General features: G+C 42.3%; 1 protein-coding gene across 1 annotated transcript; it reads right to left on the reverse strand.

The window, feature by feature from the left end:
- Nucleotides 1-13,435: 13,435 nt before the first annotated feature.
- LOC109633174 (trypsinogen-like protein 3) lies at nt 13,436-17,269 on the reverse strand. The gene is made up of 5 exons (XM_020092814.2): nt 17,090-17,269; nt 16,857-16,998; nt 15,898-16,151; nt 14,622-14,758; nt 13,436-14,471 (listed from the first exon to the last, which is right to left on the reverse strand). Exons 1-5 carry the CDS (start codon nt 17,124-17,126, stop codon nt 14,280-14,282), a joined length of 762 nt encoding a protein of 253 aa, XP_019948373.2. The 5' UTR covers nt 17,127-17,269; the 3' UTR covers nt 13,436-14,279.
- Nucleotides 17,270-18,216: the final 947 nt, after the last annotated feature.

The raw sequence follows: 18,216 nt of genomic DNA on the forward strand, positions 1-18,216 counted from the left end.
CCCCTGATGTCATGTGTGTTTTTTATTACGTCTCTGCGACAGGTGATAAAGGAGAAAAACACTATGGATAGTTATTTTAACGATTTCACTGTTATTACCTCAGCCAAGGAGATTATTTGTTTGTTTGTTTGTTTGTAAGCAGGATAACATTAAAACTACTGAAAAAACAAACATCCCTTTCCGTTATATTGCAAAATAGGATGTTTTTAGACTTTTCCAACAACTTCCCAGGGAATAATTATTGGAAAACATTTAGGAAACTGATGTTTTGATGACTCTTAAACTTGATGCATTTTCAAATGAAAACCGGACAGTGTGGATGTAGCCTGAGAGGACTGTTGGTGGAGTTATGCACTTTACTGAGTACCATTCCAGTTTTTAATGTCTTCCATGTACTTTTTAAGATAAACAAAGTAAAGTGGGATTGTGTTTGTCCATACGATAAGGCAGCTGAAACACTCACCAATGAGCATCACTTCTAAAATCATCACATCACCCGACCAGAAGTCTTATCAGAAATCAGATTGCTTCTGATGTAATTCGTCTTGTGAATGTTTTTTCTTTCACTTCCAAGAAGATGACATCTAAATTGAGTGCCGGCTTGCACAAAGTTTAATCTCTTTGATATAAACAACTTTATGCAAATTCCCTCACGTTGATTGGTGCCATGATTTGTTGTGACAGAACAGAGACATTGAGGAAGCTCATGTTTTGCATCGATAACTGCTTCAAGGATGGGCTCGCTGCCGACTCCATGATGCAGCGATCTCTCTGCTCGCTTTCATGTTTAGAAATGAGCTGAAATGAAGCCATCAGTCATGAAGCCATTGTGCATAGATCAGTAACAGTTAGCAGGACGGCTTTTATCAATAGCTGCCATAATCATAATTCGCCATTTGAAAATTCATATATCAAAACCCAACATGAATGAGGAAATGGGATGAAAGAAAAAATGGGAAATATGATGTTCTATTTTCCGCATCCCCTCCCTCTGAACTCAGGCTTAAAAAACAGGGTGCTCTGACCTTGTACCACTTTGTGACAGCATAGTCCAACACCAGGCATCCAGACACAGCTCACCGGTTATAGGCCTACCAGGGTGTCCTCACACACACACACACGCACACATCGTGCTCTGCTGGTTTTCCATTAGGAAATTAGAAGTCTCTCATCAATGTGACCTGGAGAAATCGATCTGTGCTCTGAATACAAAACAGGCAGGGAGCGGTGTAAGAGTGTGGGTGGATGGAGGGAATTTATGGAGAAGATAAATAACAGTGTCAGTGTTCTGCTGAAGTGATGGAGCCGAGGAGACACGTCAGCATCCACGCTGGAAAACCTGAGAAGAAACCGTCAAAAAAGAAGAAACCTTTTTTTTTCACTTTAAGAAAGTAAGAATTTTTATAAGAAGAATGTCTCAATTATTAATATGATTTTAAAATGACAGAAAAACATAAAATATCAGCACCAGTAAGACACAGAGGAAAATACAGATTTCAGCTTTTTTTAAATCCATACCAATCAATACATACTTGTGCGTTCAAACATTGCTGAAAGGTTTATTTTTGATCCCTTATGTAACAGAGGAGCATAGTTATTTACTGAACAGGGGCGACTGTGTCTTGAAGATGAACAAATAAAGGGCAGCAGAAACAGCCCGACCTGTTGTACAAACGTAAATATGAGCAGAGCAGATTTATTCCTACATTTAAAGATGGTCCGTCAATATGTTATTCTAACCTTAAAATATCAATACTAAGTGTAAAATATATATTTAAAGTTTAGTGTGATGTTATTACATCATTACGCAGAGAAGATGTGCTGAGTAGTGTCTTAAAGCATATTTTTTCGATGAGTTCACTATATGCTCTGTATACAAAGAAGTCACTTTATAGTGAAGTAGGAAATAGTAAGTGGGTGATTTCGGACTCTGATCAGATTGCATAGCCCCTATTCTGTCTGTAAAGCTGCAAGGTGGACATAGAAGACTTAAGCTAAGAACACATAATTAAAAGATACAACAACCTTTAAGTATCCCGGAGTCACACTTCTCCTCCTCCGGTTGAGAATATAGCTGCCACCCTGCACCTCCACTACCTGCAGACCAGACTGTCCATGCACTGGCCTTTATCTGAAAGCAATAAATCCTCCAGCACATAGTTAGACTGCAAGAGCAACTGCAGTAGAAGTGGAGCAGATTCATTAAGTCAGTGAACTGAGTGATGTTACAGCCTATACTCAGATACTAAAGTTCTCCAACAATAGCCACAGCTCAAGCAACAAAACCCCAGAGTGTGTTAACCGGAGGAAAGACGACTTTTATTGCTTCCGACTTCAGTTTTTTCATTTGAAAAAGTTTTGGAGGATTGTGTCGTTTCCTCTTTTCAAAGTTAGAGAGTCTCACTTCAAGGACGCTGCTGCGGTGATGAATAAATGTATGAAAAGTAATCACAAACACAGTAAGAGTGGGTATGATATGGATGAGGAGTATTTCTAGCGTGTTTGTGTGAGAGATCTGCTCTTCTTTTTTTTTGTTTTACAAAGAAAGAGAGGATCAGTGTGTTTGAGTCTCACTAACAATGAAGGGGATTACTGTCATTCCTCCCAGTGTCCTTCCCTCCCTTCCTTCCTCCCTCCTCCTCCTCTTCTGCCCTGCCCGCTGTGAGTTTTCCTGCTGCTTCCGCTGGGTGTAGTTACAGTAGCTTTAAACTGATTTAGCCATTTAATGTCAGTCCATTGAGGGATGTCAGCCACCGTCTGCCCCCCCCCCCCCCCCCCCCAACTTGCTCCGGCCACATCTGATGGTTGTGTAACACTTGGTTCAGCTCGATACACACACACACACAGAAAAAGATGCGTTACTTTTTATGTAGTGCTGTTGAGCTGGATCCAGGTTGAACAAGGCCCCGGTGACTGCCTCGCTGACAATATGTGCTCTGTCATCCAGCGCAATCAGCAGCACACACGTACAGTTTGCACACATGACCCTGAGAGCAATGAGGCAGGAGGGAGATCAGCGTTAGCATTGGAGATTTATAGACCAGTACGTGTGCCAAGAAGGGAGAGAACGAGTTTTAAAAGGCAGAGAAGAAAAAGTGGAAAAAGCTACATGGAGTGAAAATGGATTCAAAGGCAGGATGGGGGGGGCAGCAGAGGGAGGAGATGATGTAGAGGGAGGAGGAGGACTGTCAGGCTTAGCGGATATGGCGGATGTGATTGGTGATGAAGGACGAAACTGAAGATGCTTTGTTAAGATGTCATAAATCTGCATTGGTTCTGGGAGTTACACAAACAATGGGCTCGAAAGAAATAAAACAGGAGATGGAGCAAGGGAGGGAGGAAGGAAAGGAGGAGACGCAGCGAAGGTGCATTGCAGAGAGGTGGATGGAGATAAAGCATGAAAGAGCGCTTGTGTGATAAATGTGTTTATCTTCCCCCGTCCTAAGGTTTAATATCCTGTGTGGCCTGAACGTGTTCACTGTGTGAGTGTGATTGTGAGAGACAGAACAGAGCAGTGGTACCTGTGTAGTCCGAGTGTGCGTGTGCATGTGTGCGTTACCTTTGTGAGCTTGCATTTATTGGCTGTATTTCTGATATCCATCTCACAGCATGGAAGATTTGTTCCATTGATTGTATCTGTGAGCTCGCAATTATATCGAGTGGCGGCCGGACCCCCGCTGGCCGAGCCTCAGCATGTGTGAGCGTGTGTCGCTCGGGAAGGCCGGGCCACCTGTGGGATGTTCGGCTTTCAAAGCCCAGCTGGGTGTGTTATCATTTTAATCGGTGCAGCTACTTTATGTCGTGTGCGAGGGAATTAGAGAAAAATGCGATGGAATTTCCTGGAGCGTTCACGAGCTGGAGATGTTTGAAACAAAAACAACAAAAACATAACACTGGTGTGTAGAATGTTAGTGGGAGTCACTCCCTCTGCGACGCTAACAGAATGAGAGGCCGAGGTCAACTTCAAGACACGACGTTGGCACTATTTTAAGAACAATTTCAACAACTGGTCCAATGGGAGATTTATGCATTTATGCTAAAAGGGTCTAAAGATGAGGTGTATTTTTCATCGTGGGAAGCAAACTGTAGAACACATCAAGTGATAAACTGCAAAAAGGATGCTGGATAATGATAAAATATTGTATGGTGTGTGCTCGTGCTCGTGCTCGAACATTTGTTTTTTATTTTGCTCACGACACAACGTGTAACGCCGGAGTTAAAGAACGGCTGAAGGCAGAAAGAAGGAGAAGGGCCCAGAGGAGCTGAAGAGCAGCTGTTGTGTTCTGCTCCTCTGAGAACCTCTGTGCTGCAGGCTCCTCCTATTGGCTAACATTACAGCACAGCAGCTGCACACACACACGTGCACACACACACACACACACACACACACACACACACACACACACACACACACACACACACACACACGCACACACACCTTTGTTTTTGGTGATGATTTACACTCAGAAGCACAGTGTCTCCACATCGACACAAGCTAAAGTTACACACACTTGTTTCTCCTCTCTTGCATGAGCAGTCAGTGTGTGTGTGTGTGTGTGTGTGTGTGTGTGTGTGTGTGTGTGTGAGAGAGAAGATATGTTTTATGGTTAGGTTAAGTTTGGGTTAAGGTTAAGGTTAGGTAAGTAGTAATGATGGTTAAAGTTAGAATAAAACTCTAGGAAATCAACTTAAGTCGATGTAATGTCCTCTGAAGTCATGGAGACACAACTCTGTGTGTGTGTGTGTGTGTGTGTGTGTGTGTGTGTGTGTGTGTGTGTGTGTCAAACCAACATGGCTTACAGACATAGAAGCAAGTTGAGTTTTGTAGCATAATGAAAGGGTTTCACATTCTTTGCACTTGACCTTGTTGCACAACTCTCACTATAGAAAATACACCTTCAACACACACACACACACACACACATACACAAACACAAACACAAACACACACATACATACACACATCATATCACACCTGCCTGAGGCCAAACACACACACATCACACAGCCTAGAAAAACAGTGGCAGCATTTACATCATCCAGTTTATATCGCTCCTTCACTCTCTTCTCCCTCCCTTCTTCTTTTGATTTCCATTACACACACACACACACACACACACACACACACACACATACACACACACACACACACACACACACACACACACACACACAACACTGTGAACAGTATCTGTTTCCCTTGTGTGTTGTAACAGCACTGGCAGTGACAGTGAGAGCAACTTAGGGCATCCCAAGAGTACACCGGATAATTACTATCATATGCTCCATTGCTTTACTAATGGAGCTTTGCCATTGTATCCCATTCTGTCCTCCTTTTTTTCCTTCCCTCGCTTCCCTCCGTCTGTCGGAAATAAACACAATCTCGTGTGTATCCCTTGTTCGGTTCAAAGAGGGCGGGAGTGTTTACGGCATTTATTCCCTCTTTTCCATTTTCAATCTCCCCTTTTCACCTCGTCTTCTATTTTATACCACTCATTCACTCCTGCGACCTTCCCCACTTCCTGTGCCTTAATGGAAAAATGCAATGAGCGACCCAGTGATGAGCGAGCGCTGTTTATTACAGAGCCAGAGGGGCCTCATCTAGCTGCTCTGTTTAGTAATAGAAAGCACGACAAGGCGTTTAGTTGCTGACAGCTGCTGTGGCGGCGAGTCTACCTGTGTCAAGGTTTCCCATCTCCTGTGTGTATCCCCTCTTGTGTGTGTGTGTGTGTGTGTGTGTGTGTGTGTGTGTGTGTGTGTGTGTGGAAGTGTGGAAGTACGTAGGTAAGAAGCCCTGGTGTTTCTCTCCGCTGCATCCTTATCTGCTTATCAGACCTGTCCACTTTATTCGATGCAGGATAACAGGACATAGCTCTGCACACAGCATTTTTTTAAGGTTTATGTGTGTATATATATATATAAATATATACACACATAAATACTCTATATATTTTTTTCTCTTTCTTTAACATTGTGTGATCGGGCATCTTGCAACATTTCTATTGATTTCACTTGATGAACCAATAGTCCGGCATGTTTAAGACACATATCTATGAGTGTGTGCATTTTTGGTCCGGATCCAAATTAAATAAGGGTCTATATGGGAATTTAAAAGTGGTTTCATCAAGGGAACTGTTGAGCCTTTTGGCGGAGGTATGCACTCTACTCAAACCAAATCCAATCAAATTTCATCCTTTGTCTTTAACCCTTGACAAATGTGAGGGAATATTTCCAAAACAAATCCCTTAAATAGAGTTTTAAAAAAATGCAGAAACCTCCGGGAGAGTCACAAGTGCAAGGGATCCCTCCCCCAGGACGGACTGGGATCTGCTGAGTGCCATTCTTGTGTTTTAGACATTTTACAGATGCTCTACTACTGTAACTGTGCATGTCAGTGTAAATTATTTACTTCCAGATACCCCAGCCTCTCCTCCATCCTCCTTGCACCACCTGGTTGTGTCTGTCTGTCTTTTACCAAACTGCTATTTCCATTTATCAAGCTTAGTATAAAGAATAAATGTGCTGTGTATTTCTCCTGTACCCATTGACCACAACTCCCAGATCCTTTACTCTACCTCCCTCCACCTTAATGTTCTCAGAGAACTGATCTGGTGCTCTGGTCACGACCTGTCCTGTATGAAAAAGCTGTGTGAGCTTCTTTTCTGAGCCAAAGGCTGCAGGGTAAGGGGCAGCACGGGTGGAGCTGGAGGGGCTTACATTCCTTACTAATTGTACATGTTCTCCACCCCTCCCTCCCAGCAGTGTGTGTGTGTGTGTGTGTGTGTGTGTGTGTGTGTGTGTTGTTATGCTTCATGGTGCAGAATAGTTTGGAAAATTGTTGCCAAGACGTTAGTTTGTGAAGTCGACCTTTGCCACAGAGGGTCAGCACCGGGGTCAGGTTTTATGTTTCAAAGGTTTGCTGTTCTGCTACAGTGAAGGAACGAGAGTCAGGGGTTATATGGGGCGATGATTGTCCAGCTGTGACTCTATTCCAATGTGCTTTTCCTCCACAAACATACATTATATCAAAAATACAAGCTATGACATATATAAGTTCAGTTTTTTCTACATTTTCTCTATTGGCAAAAGTTGTAGTGTATATCGAATGAATCTATGCCCAGCTCATTTTTGATTCAGCCCTCAGAGGAACTGGTCTCTCCAAATAGAAACTTTGGATAAACTTTGGCTAAAAAAGAAAAAGAAGCAGCCGTTTGTTTAAGATAGGAGGAAGAGTTGTAATCATGGCTCCACAGACGTACCGGCAGAAAATAGACAGAGAAACTAATCTGACCTACAAAATTAAATGTAAAACTCAAACAAAAAAGGTTCATTTAAAGGCCATTCAGCCTCAGATGTTAAAAATAAACGTTTTAAAGCTGGATCCATCTGAAATATCTGGAAAAAAATTGCTCAAATGTTTGATTTGCTTTGTCTCCACTTTGTCAGACATGGTTTCATTTTTTTAAGTTTCTTTCCAACAGTAAGAAGCAGCTGCCAAATCCACATGATGCAGCTCAGGATCTGCATGTTTGTTTATAATAACTCAAGTGTGGTTTTCCTCCAGTGAGGCAGAGGAGTGGATTTATTTTTGGAAGAACTAAGTATTAACAAAACAGAACATCAATCCAAAATGAAGCTTTGGTGAAACCTGCTCATATATCGTGTTATATGTGAGATGTTTTGACACTGCTAAAACTCTACAATTATAAGTTACTGTAAACTATTTACTCCCCGAACACTCAACTCCCTCGATGCGTAATTATTTCGGAGAAACCATGTGTCAATTTACAGGTTCCTGTGCAGAGAAGATGTTTCATTTAACAGTTTTTCCTTTTAAAGATAACAATCTTACTGTGGCTCCTGGATGTGAAAGGAGAATCTTGCCAAATGATTTATTATTTACGTCTCTCAGGCCCGAAGCGGGAAAACTCAGCTGCGACAGGACAGGAGAGATGAAATAAAGTGACCGGCCAGCCGCTCACCTTTTGTTAACTCTCCGAAGAGTATCACTGTCTGAGGCATTTTCAGTATTCTGTGGATGACTCTTTTTTTCTCTGCAGGCGGGGGGTTTCCAGGTTCACGGTGATATATGAGTCGACTTCTCTCCTCGGTGTGACAGACCTATCAGCGAGGCTCGGCTTATGCTCAGGGGAGTTTGTCAGGCTTACCTGGTGTTAGCAGTGGGACATCTCTTTCTGCTTGGGGTCGTGTCTGTGGCACAGTGTGTGTGTGTGTGTCTGAGTGAACATACGTTGTTCCATATTGCCTGTTCATTGGTGAGCAGCTGTTAGCGGTACTTCCCTCTGTAGTATCTGTGTGTGCAGGATCACTGGATGTACTGTACTTGCAGGAAACAGCACGTTCTGGTATGCTGCAGCAGGGATTACAGGTCGTTCAGAAAAAGAACGATACTTTGGGGAAAAATATGACATCGGAAAGAGGCAGGGTTGAAGCAGTGCGTATCCATGGCAACGGCAGCAGTCCACAGTGTATTTTTTTTAGAGAAGAGTGTGATGATTGCAAGGAAAGGCAAATGGATTCCCTGTGGGGTTTACCTCTTTGTAGATTTGCCCCCTTTTTGAGAAAACCATTACTGAAAATGGATGTGTGTGTTTGCTAGAGTGAGTGTGTGTATGTTTGTGAGTGTGTGTGGTGGGGGGGTACGTTAAGAGTGTGTGTGTGTGTGTCTGTGTGTGTTTGATCTAGCTCAACACAAAGCCATCAATACTAATGCATTATCAGAGCACACGTGTGTTATCTCCTCCTTTCACGTTTGATACATCCAAACATTTGAGATCACTTGATGTGGTTCCATTACACACACACACACACACACACACACACACACACACACACACACACACACACACACACTTATTGCTTTTACTTTGTTTGCTCTCTTTCTCTTTGTTCTTCACTTCAATGATTTGCTCCTGGATCATAAAAGAGAGGCCGTGGACCAAAAAGGTAAACTTAAGGTTTAAAATAATTTTTAGATTTTTTTTAGATTTTCGTTGGTCACCCTGTATCAGGTTTTAAATTTAGGATTGTTTTGATCATTTCAAGAAAAGTTAGCAATTCATTATTTTCCATACCAATATTAATAATCCACCAGAAGAATGGTAGAAGGAGTGGAGTTGGGCAGGGTGGACTTTGTTGTTCCTTTTAATACAAAAATGTACTTGATAAATGTCATTTAGGATTTCTGGTATTTGCTTGTACTCAGCTCTATTGCACTGGTTTTACCTTGTAAATCATTTATAATAAAATAAAAATAAAAAGTTATTAACTATGTAATTTCCACGCTGGTTTGAGTCTCTAGATTGACCAATCACAATTTGTTGCCCGAAGGTAAACAGACTGTGTGGAGATTGAGAGAGGAAGAAAACATGACTGAATCGTTTTTTAATTGATCTGCATTCATATGCAAGTAGCCTTTCATATAGATTCACCATCACTGTTTGTATTTTGTGTGGAGAATCGTTTAACTGTGATAAAGGAAACTAGTCGGACGGAAACATTTCCCAAGTATCTGTTGTCTAAGCCGAAGCCCCAAAATATTGCCCCAGAGGCTAACTTGTCATTTTGTCATCAGACGATAACCAATGGGCTACGAGATAGTTACATCTGTGAACATACAAGTATCATATTTGATTTTGATAATGGTATATATAGTGCATACAATGTTCACACACCTGTGTCCACAATCTTTGTGCATCACGAGCTGCAATACACTTTATAGCAGCATTTACTAAGCAGCTTGTCCACCAAAGTGCACATGCTCATTGAAATTCACAGCAATTTCCAGCATGAATGCATAATGTAGCCCCCACCTCGATCTCTTTTAGTCTCTCAAACAAACACACACACACACACACACACACACACACACACACACACACACTACACACTACACACATACACCTGACACACAGTTTTGTGTGTCAGGTTTGCATTGTGCAGCAGGCTAGAGCGAATTCACTGCTCCACTATTACAACAACAGTGCAGGGTGTGGGAGAGAAGCAGAGTAAAACAAAATGAGGGATGGTGTGTGTGTGTGTGTGTGTGTGTGTTGCTGTGTGTGTGTTGCTGTGGGTTGGACTCACATAGCCACCATATTCATTATCCCATCACCATCCACACACACTTATCTTAACACACGTGTAAACAAAACAGGATTTTAATAACTTATTCGTTTACTCACCACCTCTTAGACACAACCCACACCTTTACAAGCTCCGCATCCCACACATTCATCCACACACACACACAGACACACACACACACACATATGGCTGCCTCTCACTGTGCTCTTGTAGCTATTAGGTTAGTATCATTAAAGCTGTTTAGGCTAATTATCCCCCCTGATGAGCTACAGGTCTCTATGGGGGAGATCCAGCGTGATTGACTTGGCCTGCTCTATTCTCAATGAGCCATTAGCCTAAACAGAAATACACACACGTACAATACTGTACACACACACACACACACACACACACACACACACACACACACACACACACACACACACACACACACTGGCTTGTGCTAATGTAAGCCAGCTCCCCATATTCATTTACATCCTCGTGAAAAGACCTGTCAGCTATTAGGGGGAAAAAGTGTATGATGGAGGCGTGAGTGTGAGCGCGTGCGTGTTTGTCACTTTTCCTTTCTCATGAGCCAGGTGCCACAGGGGAATGCTGGGAATGTAAGCTGCTGATGAGTGATGGCGACAGTTTGCCCAAGAAACGGAGCGATGGAGTGAGATAGAAGGGGGGGGGGGGGGGGGGGGGGGTGATGCCTTGTGTTTACTCTTCAGATATTGCACCAACCGCTGATAAGCACTGTCACACCCCAGGAGAAAGATTTCCTCCTGTGGATCATCACTCATTTTAATTCCCTCATTAATCAGTTCATGCCGCGGCGTTTGGGCAATTGAGGGCGATACTTGTTTTTGGTGTGGGCTGAGCAACGCATGCCTGATTTATGAAAACCAGAAGAGACAGAAAGGAAGGGAGGGACGTTTAGAAATTGAGAAAAATTATTTACAGGGTCTTAAATACAGGGGGCGAAGTTGGAAGAGGAGGAGTAAGGGTTAACTATTAACAAATGTAAGCATATCATAGCTGACTGAGAAGTCTGCCACTCGGAGATATCTGGAATATGTGTGCGTGTTTATCTGAAGGGTAGAAACAACAGAGATGGAAGCAGGGCAGCTCTGTTGAATGTGTTCATGGCAGACGAATTCCTCTCACCAACAAGGTCGTCTTATCTCTACAGCTTCTGGTTGTGTTGGTCCATTCAAATCTTAGTAGGAGCTGAGGAGGGTGCATCTGACGTCAGCCAGCCAAAGCACATTGTGGTAGTTTCAATACAATCTGTGTTTCTAGAGAGAGACATTCCAATACATTCTTGTATATAAAACTGAGTGATAGCCAACAGCATGCCGCTGGGGAGGACTTGGTCATTATGTCTATGTTCATTCAATCATTTGACCTTTTTGGTCCAGGCCCACATATCACAACAGCTATTGGATGGATTGCGTTGAAACTTTGTACGGACTTTTATGGTCCTCAGACACTAACGCCTACTGAGGCTGAGGATCTCGTGACTTTTCCTCGGGCACCGTCGTGGCGCTGACATTTACATTTTTTAGTGAAATGTCCCGACAGTTGTTGGATGTGCTGCCGTGACATTTGGTTCTGATGTCCAAGAGAGGAGGAACTTTAATCACTTTGCTGATCCATCATGAGGTTCACTGCGTCCAGGACTTTGTTTCATGAACAAATAACTGCAAAACTGATGATAACAGTCTGATCAACAGTTGGCAAACACTATAACTGAATACATCCACATGTTAGCACTTTCACTGTGAGCATGTTGGCATTCATTTGTCTCTGTATGTTGGTCCTATGATACACATGGTGACCCCTTCAGGGTGTGTTGGCTGAGATAGGTTCTAGCTTACCCCACGACCCTCGAAGGATGAGCGGTACAGATGGATGGATGGATGGATAAATAAATTGATGATATATTAGCATTGAGCTGAAAGCACCTTTGTGCCACAGTACTGCCTCATAGAACTGGTAATGAGGCCTTGAACACCGTTATCAAATAAGTTAAAACTTTAAAGCAGGTGTTGGTCCATCACCTCCCGACTGTTTATTTCTGTTTAACTTCTTAAAATGACTTGCACTTGTTTTAGCTGCAGGGGAAATAAATAAAATGAAATAAGAAATGGGGTGTGATGTCTGCGGAAGCTCATAATATAACTCTTTTTAACTCCCAGAGAGCCGGTGGAAATTATTAGGGAGATGCTTCATATGTCTTAAGCAGACTGATAAATCAGGAGAGACATCACACCAGGAGGTAGACCACATTCAACTAACCACAGCAAACTGCATATTATTTAGGATTAAATCCACAAAGAGACAGATACATACTCCCACAGGATTTCAGGCTTGTTGTATTTGGTATGTCGCCTCGGGGAATAAGTGAAGTATCTATTGTATCTGTTGAAAAAACCAACAATTACAGACACAATAGCTGTTAAATAGATATCAGCCAAATCCCCCAGAATTGTAAACAATGACTCCAAATTGAAAAAAACAACAACACAAACAGCAGCTCCGAAAACCCACAGCAATTAATATCACACTGTGGCATCACAGTTACCAGAGTCGGCCCCTCAGTTTGTCCTCTGTCTCCCGCTGAGGTGGGAGAGGGAGCAGGGGAGAGGGGGTGAGGAATGGGAGAGAAATGCTGAGAACAGATGGCAGGGTCGCTCCTATATCTGCAACTGCACGGGTGATTATGGACACAGCTGTCAGTCACTTTGCATGGAAGTGTGTCTGTGTGTGCACATGTGATTTTGGGAGTATGTGTGTGTGTGTGTATGTGTGTGTGTGTGTGTGTGTGTGTGTGTGTGCAACCAACTCCTCTGTTCCACTGTTCCTTTGTGTCTCTGTGTTATTACGTTTGATCCATGTGTTTATTGCCTGAACAAATTTTTGCAGACATATTGATGAGTTCACATAAAACCCTGGAAAACACTTTGGGATTGACATCACCTGTCCACACAGTCATGAGCAGAGCTTTTCTTTCTCTCCTCTCACACAGGGATGTCTGCTCCGTGTGTTTATTTATGACTGGGCTTTAGCTCCATCTAGTGGTGATCTACATTATAGCTGCATGACTTTAATCAGGGCAATATTTGCATGGTGCTAAATTCCAAGCTAGGCTCATTCTGTTGATTTCTTTGTTACGACTGAAATCAAATATTTCAATCCTGAATAACATTTATATTACTTGCAAAATGGCAACCCATCCTTTTGATAGCTAACATTATTATCCCTCTTAACTGAGTGTAATACCCAAATGATCAAACTTGAATGGATTCATCTCTTCGGCCAGTCAGAGGAAGATGTGAACATAACAATGACAGACAGTTTTATTAGCTTATAAAGTTTACATGGTGTCGACGTGTTGGCAAACAAGAATGAAACAACATTGCATTCATTTGGAGTCAAGTTCTGATCATGTGACAAATATAACTCCAGTATTTACTCTCCTTGACCTCTGAGTGTGACTTCAGGCTCTTTTGCTGCTGTGCGCTCCTCTCTGCTCACCAGATGATAACTTGCACTGTCCACTGTTGTGAAAGCATTTGTTGGGGCCTTTTGCTCAAAACATTAAAGTCAAAACCAAAACAATGGGCTAAAAGACGCTAAAAGCCTCTATAGATTTGATGTGTACTTCAGAACTGGATGATGATTCTCATTTATCATTCATCACGAGTCATTAATCCATTTTATTATTACAAAACAGTCGATCGGAGGATGTTGTCCTCCAGGAGGAGGCAGCCACAAGATTTAGAGGTTTTGGTGTTCAACATGTGGAACAAACAAATGTCCCCTGTCACGTCTAATTCACTCCCAGTGTCACACACACAGCAGCGTGTGTGGAGTTATGATGTAGAGTGAAAGAATCAGAGCCAATTAGCAGCAGCTATTAGCCAGCTGTGGAATGGGTTTACTGAGGCAAATGAGGAAAAAGGAGCAATCAGAGTAAAGGGTGCAGTAAATACCATGAATAAAACATAAAGTGTTACATTTTATTTTAATTTGTTATATTCTTTTTTTTTGAGTGTAGGATATATATTATATTCCAATCTGGATTTTGGGATTTTCTTACTTGTCTGGAAGGGTAACCTCTAAAAGTGTTGCAATAATTAGAATAAAGACTTAATCTAATTTGAGATGAATTAGTGTCTGAGGCCTCATGTCATTATCCTTGGAGTGGTCGCACTTGGCACAGTCGGTGTATTGTGGTCCATCACATTGTTGATCCAGTCGTTGTACTTGCACAGCTTGGTGTAGACACTCGGGTGAGATGGGTCTCTGCAGCCATGTCTGAACCACTGCACACCCTGCAGCTGGCCTCCGCACACCATCACACTGCCACCATTATCCTGGAGGGACAAGGGGGGGAGGGAGAATGAGCTACTCTGTTGTGACGGTTTATGGAAAATGCATTTAAAGAAGTGAGTTAAAATGAAAAGAAAATGCAGTGATACATGGGGGAAGACTGGGGAAAGAGAGACAGATTATTTGAAACTCACCAGGCAGTTATCTGTGTCCGCTTGACCAGCGCAGACCATGCCCAGGCTCCAGTACAGGTACTCCGGGAATGTATTAATACACGTCTGATCCTCCACAATCGGCACAGTTATACACTTCAGACGCTGATGAGGCTCGACTGTTTTGGAGAAGGATGAAGGTGAGTCATTGCCCTGATTCTTTCAAACTAAGTACTTCAAATCATGCTGGTACGTCATCCGAATTTATAACATAAATACAATTTAGTCGTCAGGATATATCCACCACCATTACTCATCAACCTGCCTCTCCTCCTCTCACAAAGGCTCCCTTTCCCCTGCCTACAGCAGGTCTGCGGATTAGTTTCCATTTTTATGCAGTGCCACTACTGGCACCGGTGCATAAGGTCTAAACCTTAAATAAATACCATTTTCAAGGTCTTCCGCTTTTAATTAGTCTCAATCACTGTCTGGGCATTTTGGCAGGCAATTAGAAACTCCTCTGATTAAAGAAACCCATTTTTACTCATTATTAAAATAGAGCGTTCATGCCTCGACAGGGCTGCGGTGACCAGAATATTGATGAGCCGCTGATCAGAATCCAACGTTTCCCAGAATCATGATGAAAATAAAAAAGTGACAGAGCTTCTTTTTTGTATCTTTCCAGTTTATGATAAATGCTCTAAAGAGGTCGATGCTACTTGTTCCAAGGACGTCAATCAGTGTAAGTGTTTTGAAGAGGACATAGGAGTCATGTGTAACCAATGACAGCAAGCATTTAAACAGGGTAGGTTTCATGTATGAAGAATTCTGTTGTCATTTCTAATATTTCAGTAGCAAAGACGTTAAGGTTATTCTAAATTAAGTTCCACAAAGACTCCAGAAGGTCGTATGCCAGTCCAAGGAATGGTCCTGTAAAGAAACCCCCTGACAAAACTACCAATAGGATTTTTTAAATGTAGTATTTTTGTGCTGATTAGGTAAACGTGATATAACATGTTATTTGTAATAATAAGAAATGCTGGAAGTAATTTATTTTTTCAACTGGACAGAGCCATGCTTGCTCTCAACTATTGCTTTAAAAGCTGTTCTCAAGGGAAAAGGTTTGTTTGCAATAGAAACCAGGAGCCTTTAGCTGAGATCTCACAGGGAAGCCGTAGTTTAAATCTTTGTAGGACAGGTAATATTTGAGGACTGGATTAGGGAACGCAGGTTTATCTTGTAATTACACTGAAGTCTAATGTGGATTCAAGGTAATGAGGTGTAAAAGCCACAGTATAGCACTTTTAAATTGACTTACAATGATTGGGCGTGGTGGAGCCCCAGCCACTGACAGAGCAGATCTCCCCAGGCTGCGGGCAGCGGCTGGGCAGAGGGATGGGCTGGACGTGCTGGTTGAAGCGAGCTGGCCTGGCCAGACGCACCATCGCGAGGCCGTGGAGGGGCGAGCGGTAGGGGCTGTGACGGATCACCTCGGCAACGTGGATGTGCTGCTCGGTTCCTTCCTCCACTGCCACATTGTGGTCTCCCAAGGATACAATGGTGCTGTGGGGTCTGGGATGAGAGGAGGAGGTTTATAAAGATCTTTGAGGCCTCAGGCAGAAACAGGCCCACGACTAAGGAACTGTAAACCTTAATCAGACAAGAACAACAAGCTAATTGATGTTATTTATTAAGCAGGAATACAAGTTGAATTTGCAGTTGTTTTATTAACAGTTTCCAGTCTTATTAACACTAAGAACCAAATAATTAAATATCTAAATACAAAGACTCATCTCATGACTCTCTGTCTGACTCCTCTGCTGACACCAGGCAGATTATAATGTTATATTCTGCAGTTATTTATTAAAATGAGTGGGAAAATAAAAACACAAAACGTTCAGCTTTGTAATCTCGTCACGAGAACTGTGCGAGACACGACCGGAGCTGCAGGCTGAAGGTCACGCCAAAAACACTGCAGCGATTGAATTAAACGTTTCGAAAAAAATATGCTCGATTTAAATAATACATGGTTGAATTTTAGCAAAGAGGAATATATCAAGCACTTCAGCCAGGTTTTAAATTAGCCCGAATGTGATGTAACTGCTGATTTTGGGAGGAAATTGGATTTAAACCAAAGCACGGCTATTAAGGAGAAAACCTTAATAACTGTTTCTGAAAACTGACAAATCAAATCAAGTTTAGTTATAAGACTATAAAACAAGAAAATACAAATTCATTCAAAGTTGTTATTTGGCATTAACAGCCACTAGTACCTACACGGGTGCACACAGAAGGGTGGTTACTATCCACCACTGGTCAACGAGAGCTCCGCTGCAGGACGCTCCTCCACCGTGCATGTACACCTGCCAGGGTCTGGAGTGAGGCTGGCACTCCTTGTTATCCCCCAGGGGAGACGCTCCTGCAAAAACAACGAGAACAAACTGAAACTAAAAGACTTTTCTAATATTCCTTCTTGTTCATTTTCGACACAATGTGGTGAGAATATCTACCTGCCAGTCCCAAAGCGAGCACCAGGATAAGATTCATTCTGTGCTTTGTTTTTGTTGTTGTGCTGTTTTTCTGTAGCTGAATGAGACACTGAACGATGACTTGTTTGATCGGCCGCTTCTTTATACCTGCAAACCTTCAACAGGTGAGTGGGAGGAACTCGCCGCTTTATTACCAGTCAGCTTCATTTCCTGTTCGGCTTGAGATAAACTTTGGAATTTCAACACGTCCATGATCGGTTATCGAGACGCACCCTGTTTCCTGTAGCTTTTTATTATTTTCCTGGCATTTGATGGAACATTAATGAGGATTATGAGAGCTCAGTGTTTATGGTCAGTCTGTGTGAATCGCACTCTACAATAGACAATTATGTCAGGGATGAATACACACTACAGCTTTTGCAGCAATACGAGAACTAATAATGAAAAAGATAAAGAGTGGAGATATGATTCACTCTCCCGGGAAGTTCACATCAAGTTAATATTTTACAACAGTGTTACTACATTTGTTAATGTTTCCCCATGACGCAGTTTTAGAAAGGGCTGTTTTAAAATATCACAGATTACACAACTCTGAATACTCCTGGCTTCTTCACCAGTGATGTTGCTGCTGCAGGAGGCCGAGTCGATTATTACCTACCTGCTCTGATTGGATCCTTACCTTTAAAAATATTAAAGGTACTGCACAAATTAATTTGTCTTTATTGTAGATGTACACATAGACACAGTGGTCCAGTAGTATTCTTTTAGAAGTATTGGAATATTGTGATGCTTAAAATGCATGCAAATGTGAGTTTGTCCTATGGCTCTCTGTTACGATACAAATCTTTTGTACAACTATACACACAATGATGCTTGAAAGCAAATCTGTTGTTTGTGTCGGCTGCAGCTTTAGAAGAGGGCACATGTTGTAGATGTATGCATTAATTAAAAATCAGAGCTTGTTGATATTACACAAAACAAACTTCACACGCTCTTTGTTTTTGTGATTCATCTCTGGTCGGTTTCTCTACAGTTTACATCTTTTCATCCATTATTAATTGCGACATGGGCCTGCGTCCGGGGTGCTGCCTCAGCCCATGAAAGTCTGACGCCTCATCGCAGATTCACACAGATGTTAACACGTGATC

The sequence above is a fragment of the Paralichthys olivaceus genome, chromosome 13, assembly GCF_024713975.1.
Source record: "Paralichthys olivaceus isolate ysfri-2021 chromosome 13, ASM2471397v2, whole genome shotgun sequence".
NCBI classification, from domain to species: domain Eukaryota; kingdom Metazoa; phylum Chordata; class Actinopteri; order Pleuronectiformes; family Paralichthyidae; genus Paralichthys; species Paralichthys olivaceus.

Excerpts from the sequence above, each read along its gene's own strand:
- LOC109633174 (XM_020092814.2), bottom strand. The coding sequence starts at position 17,126 with ATGAATCTTATCCTGGTGCTCGCTTTGGGACTGGCAG. Across the intron at positions 16,999-17,089 it reads GCTCGCTTTGGGACTGGCAG|GAGCGTCTCCCCTGGGGGAT; the intron begins GTAGATATTCTC and ends TTGTTTTTGCAG. Across the intron at positions 14,472-14,621 it reads CGGACACAGATAACTGCCTG|GATAATGGTGGCAGTGTGAT; the intron begins GTGAGTTTCAAA and ends TTGTCCCTCCAG.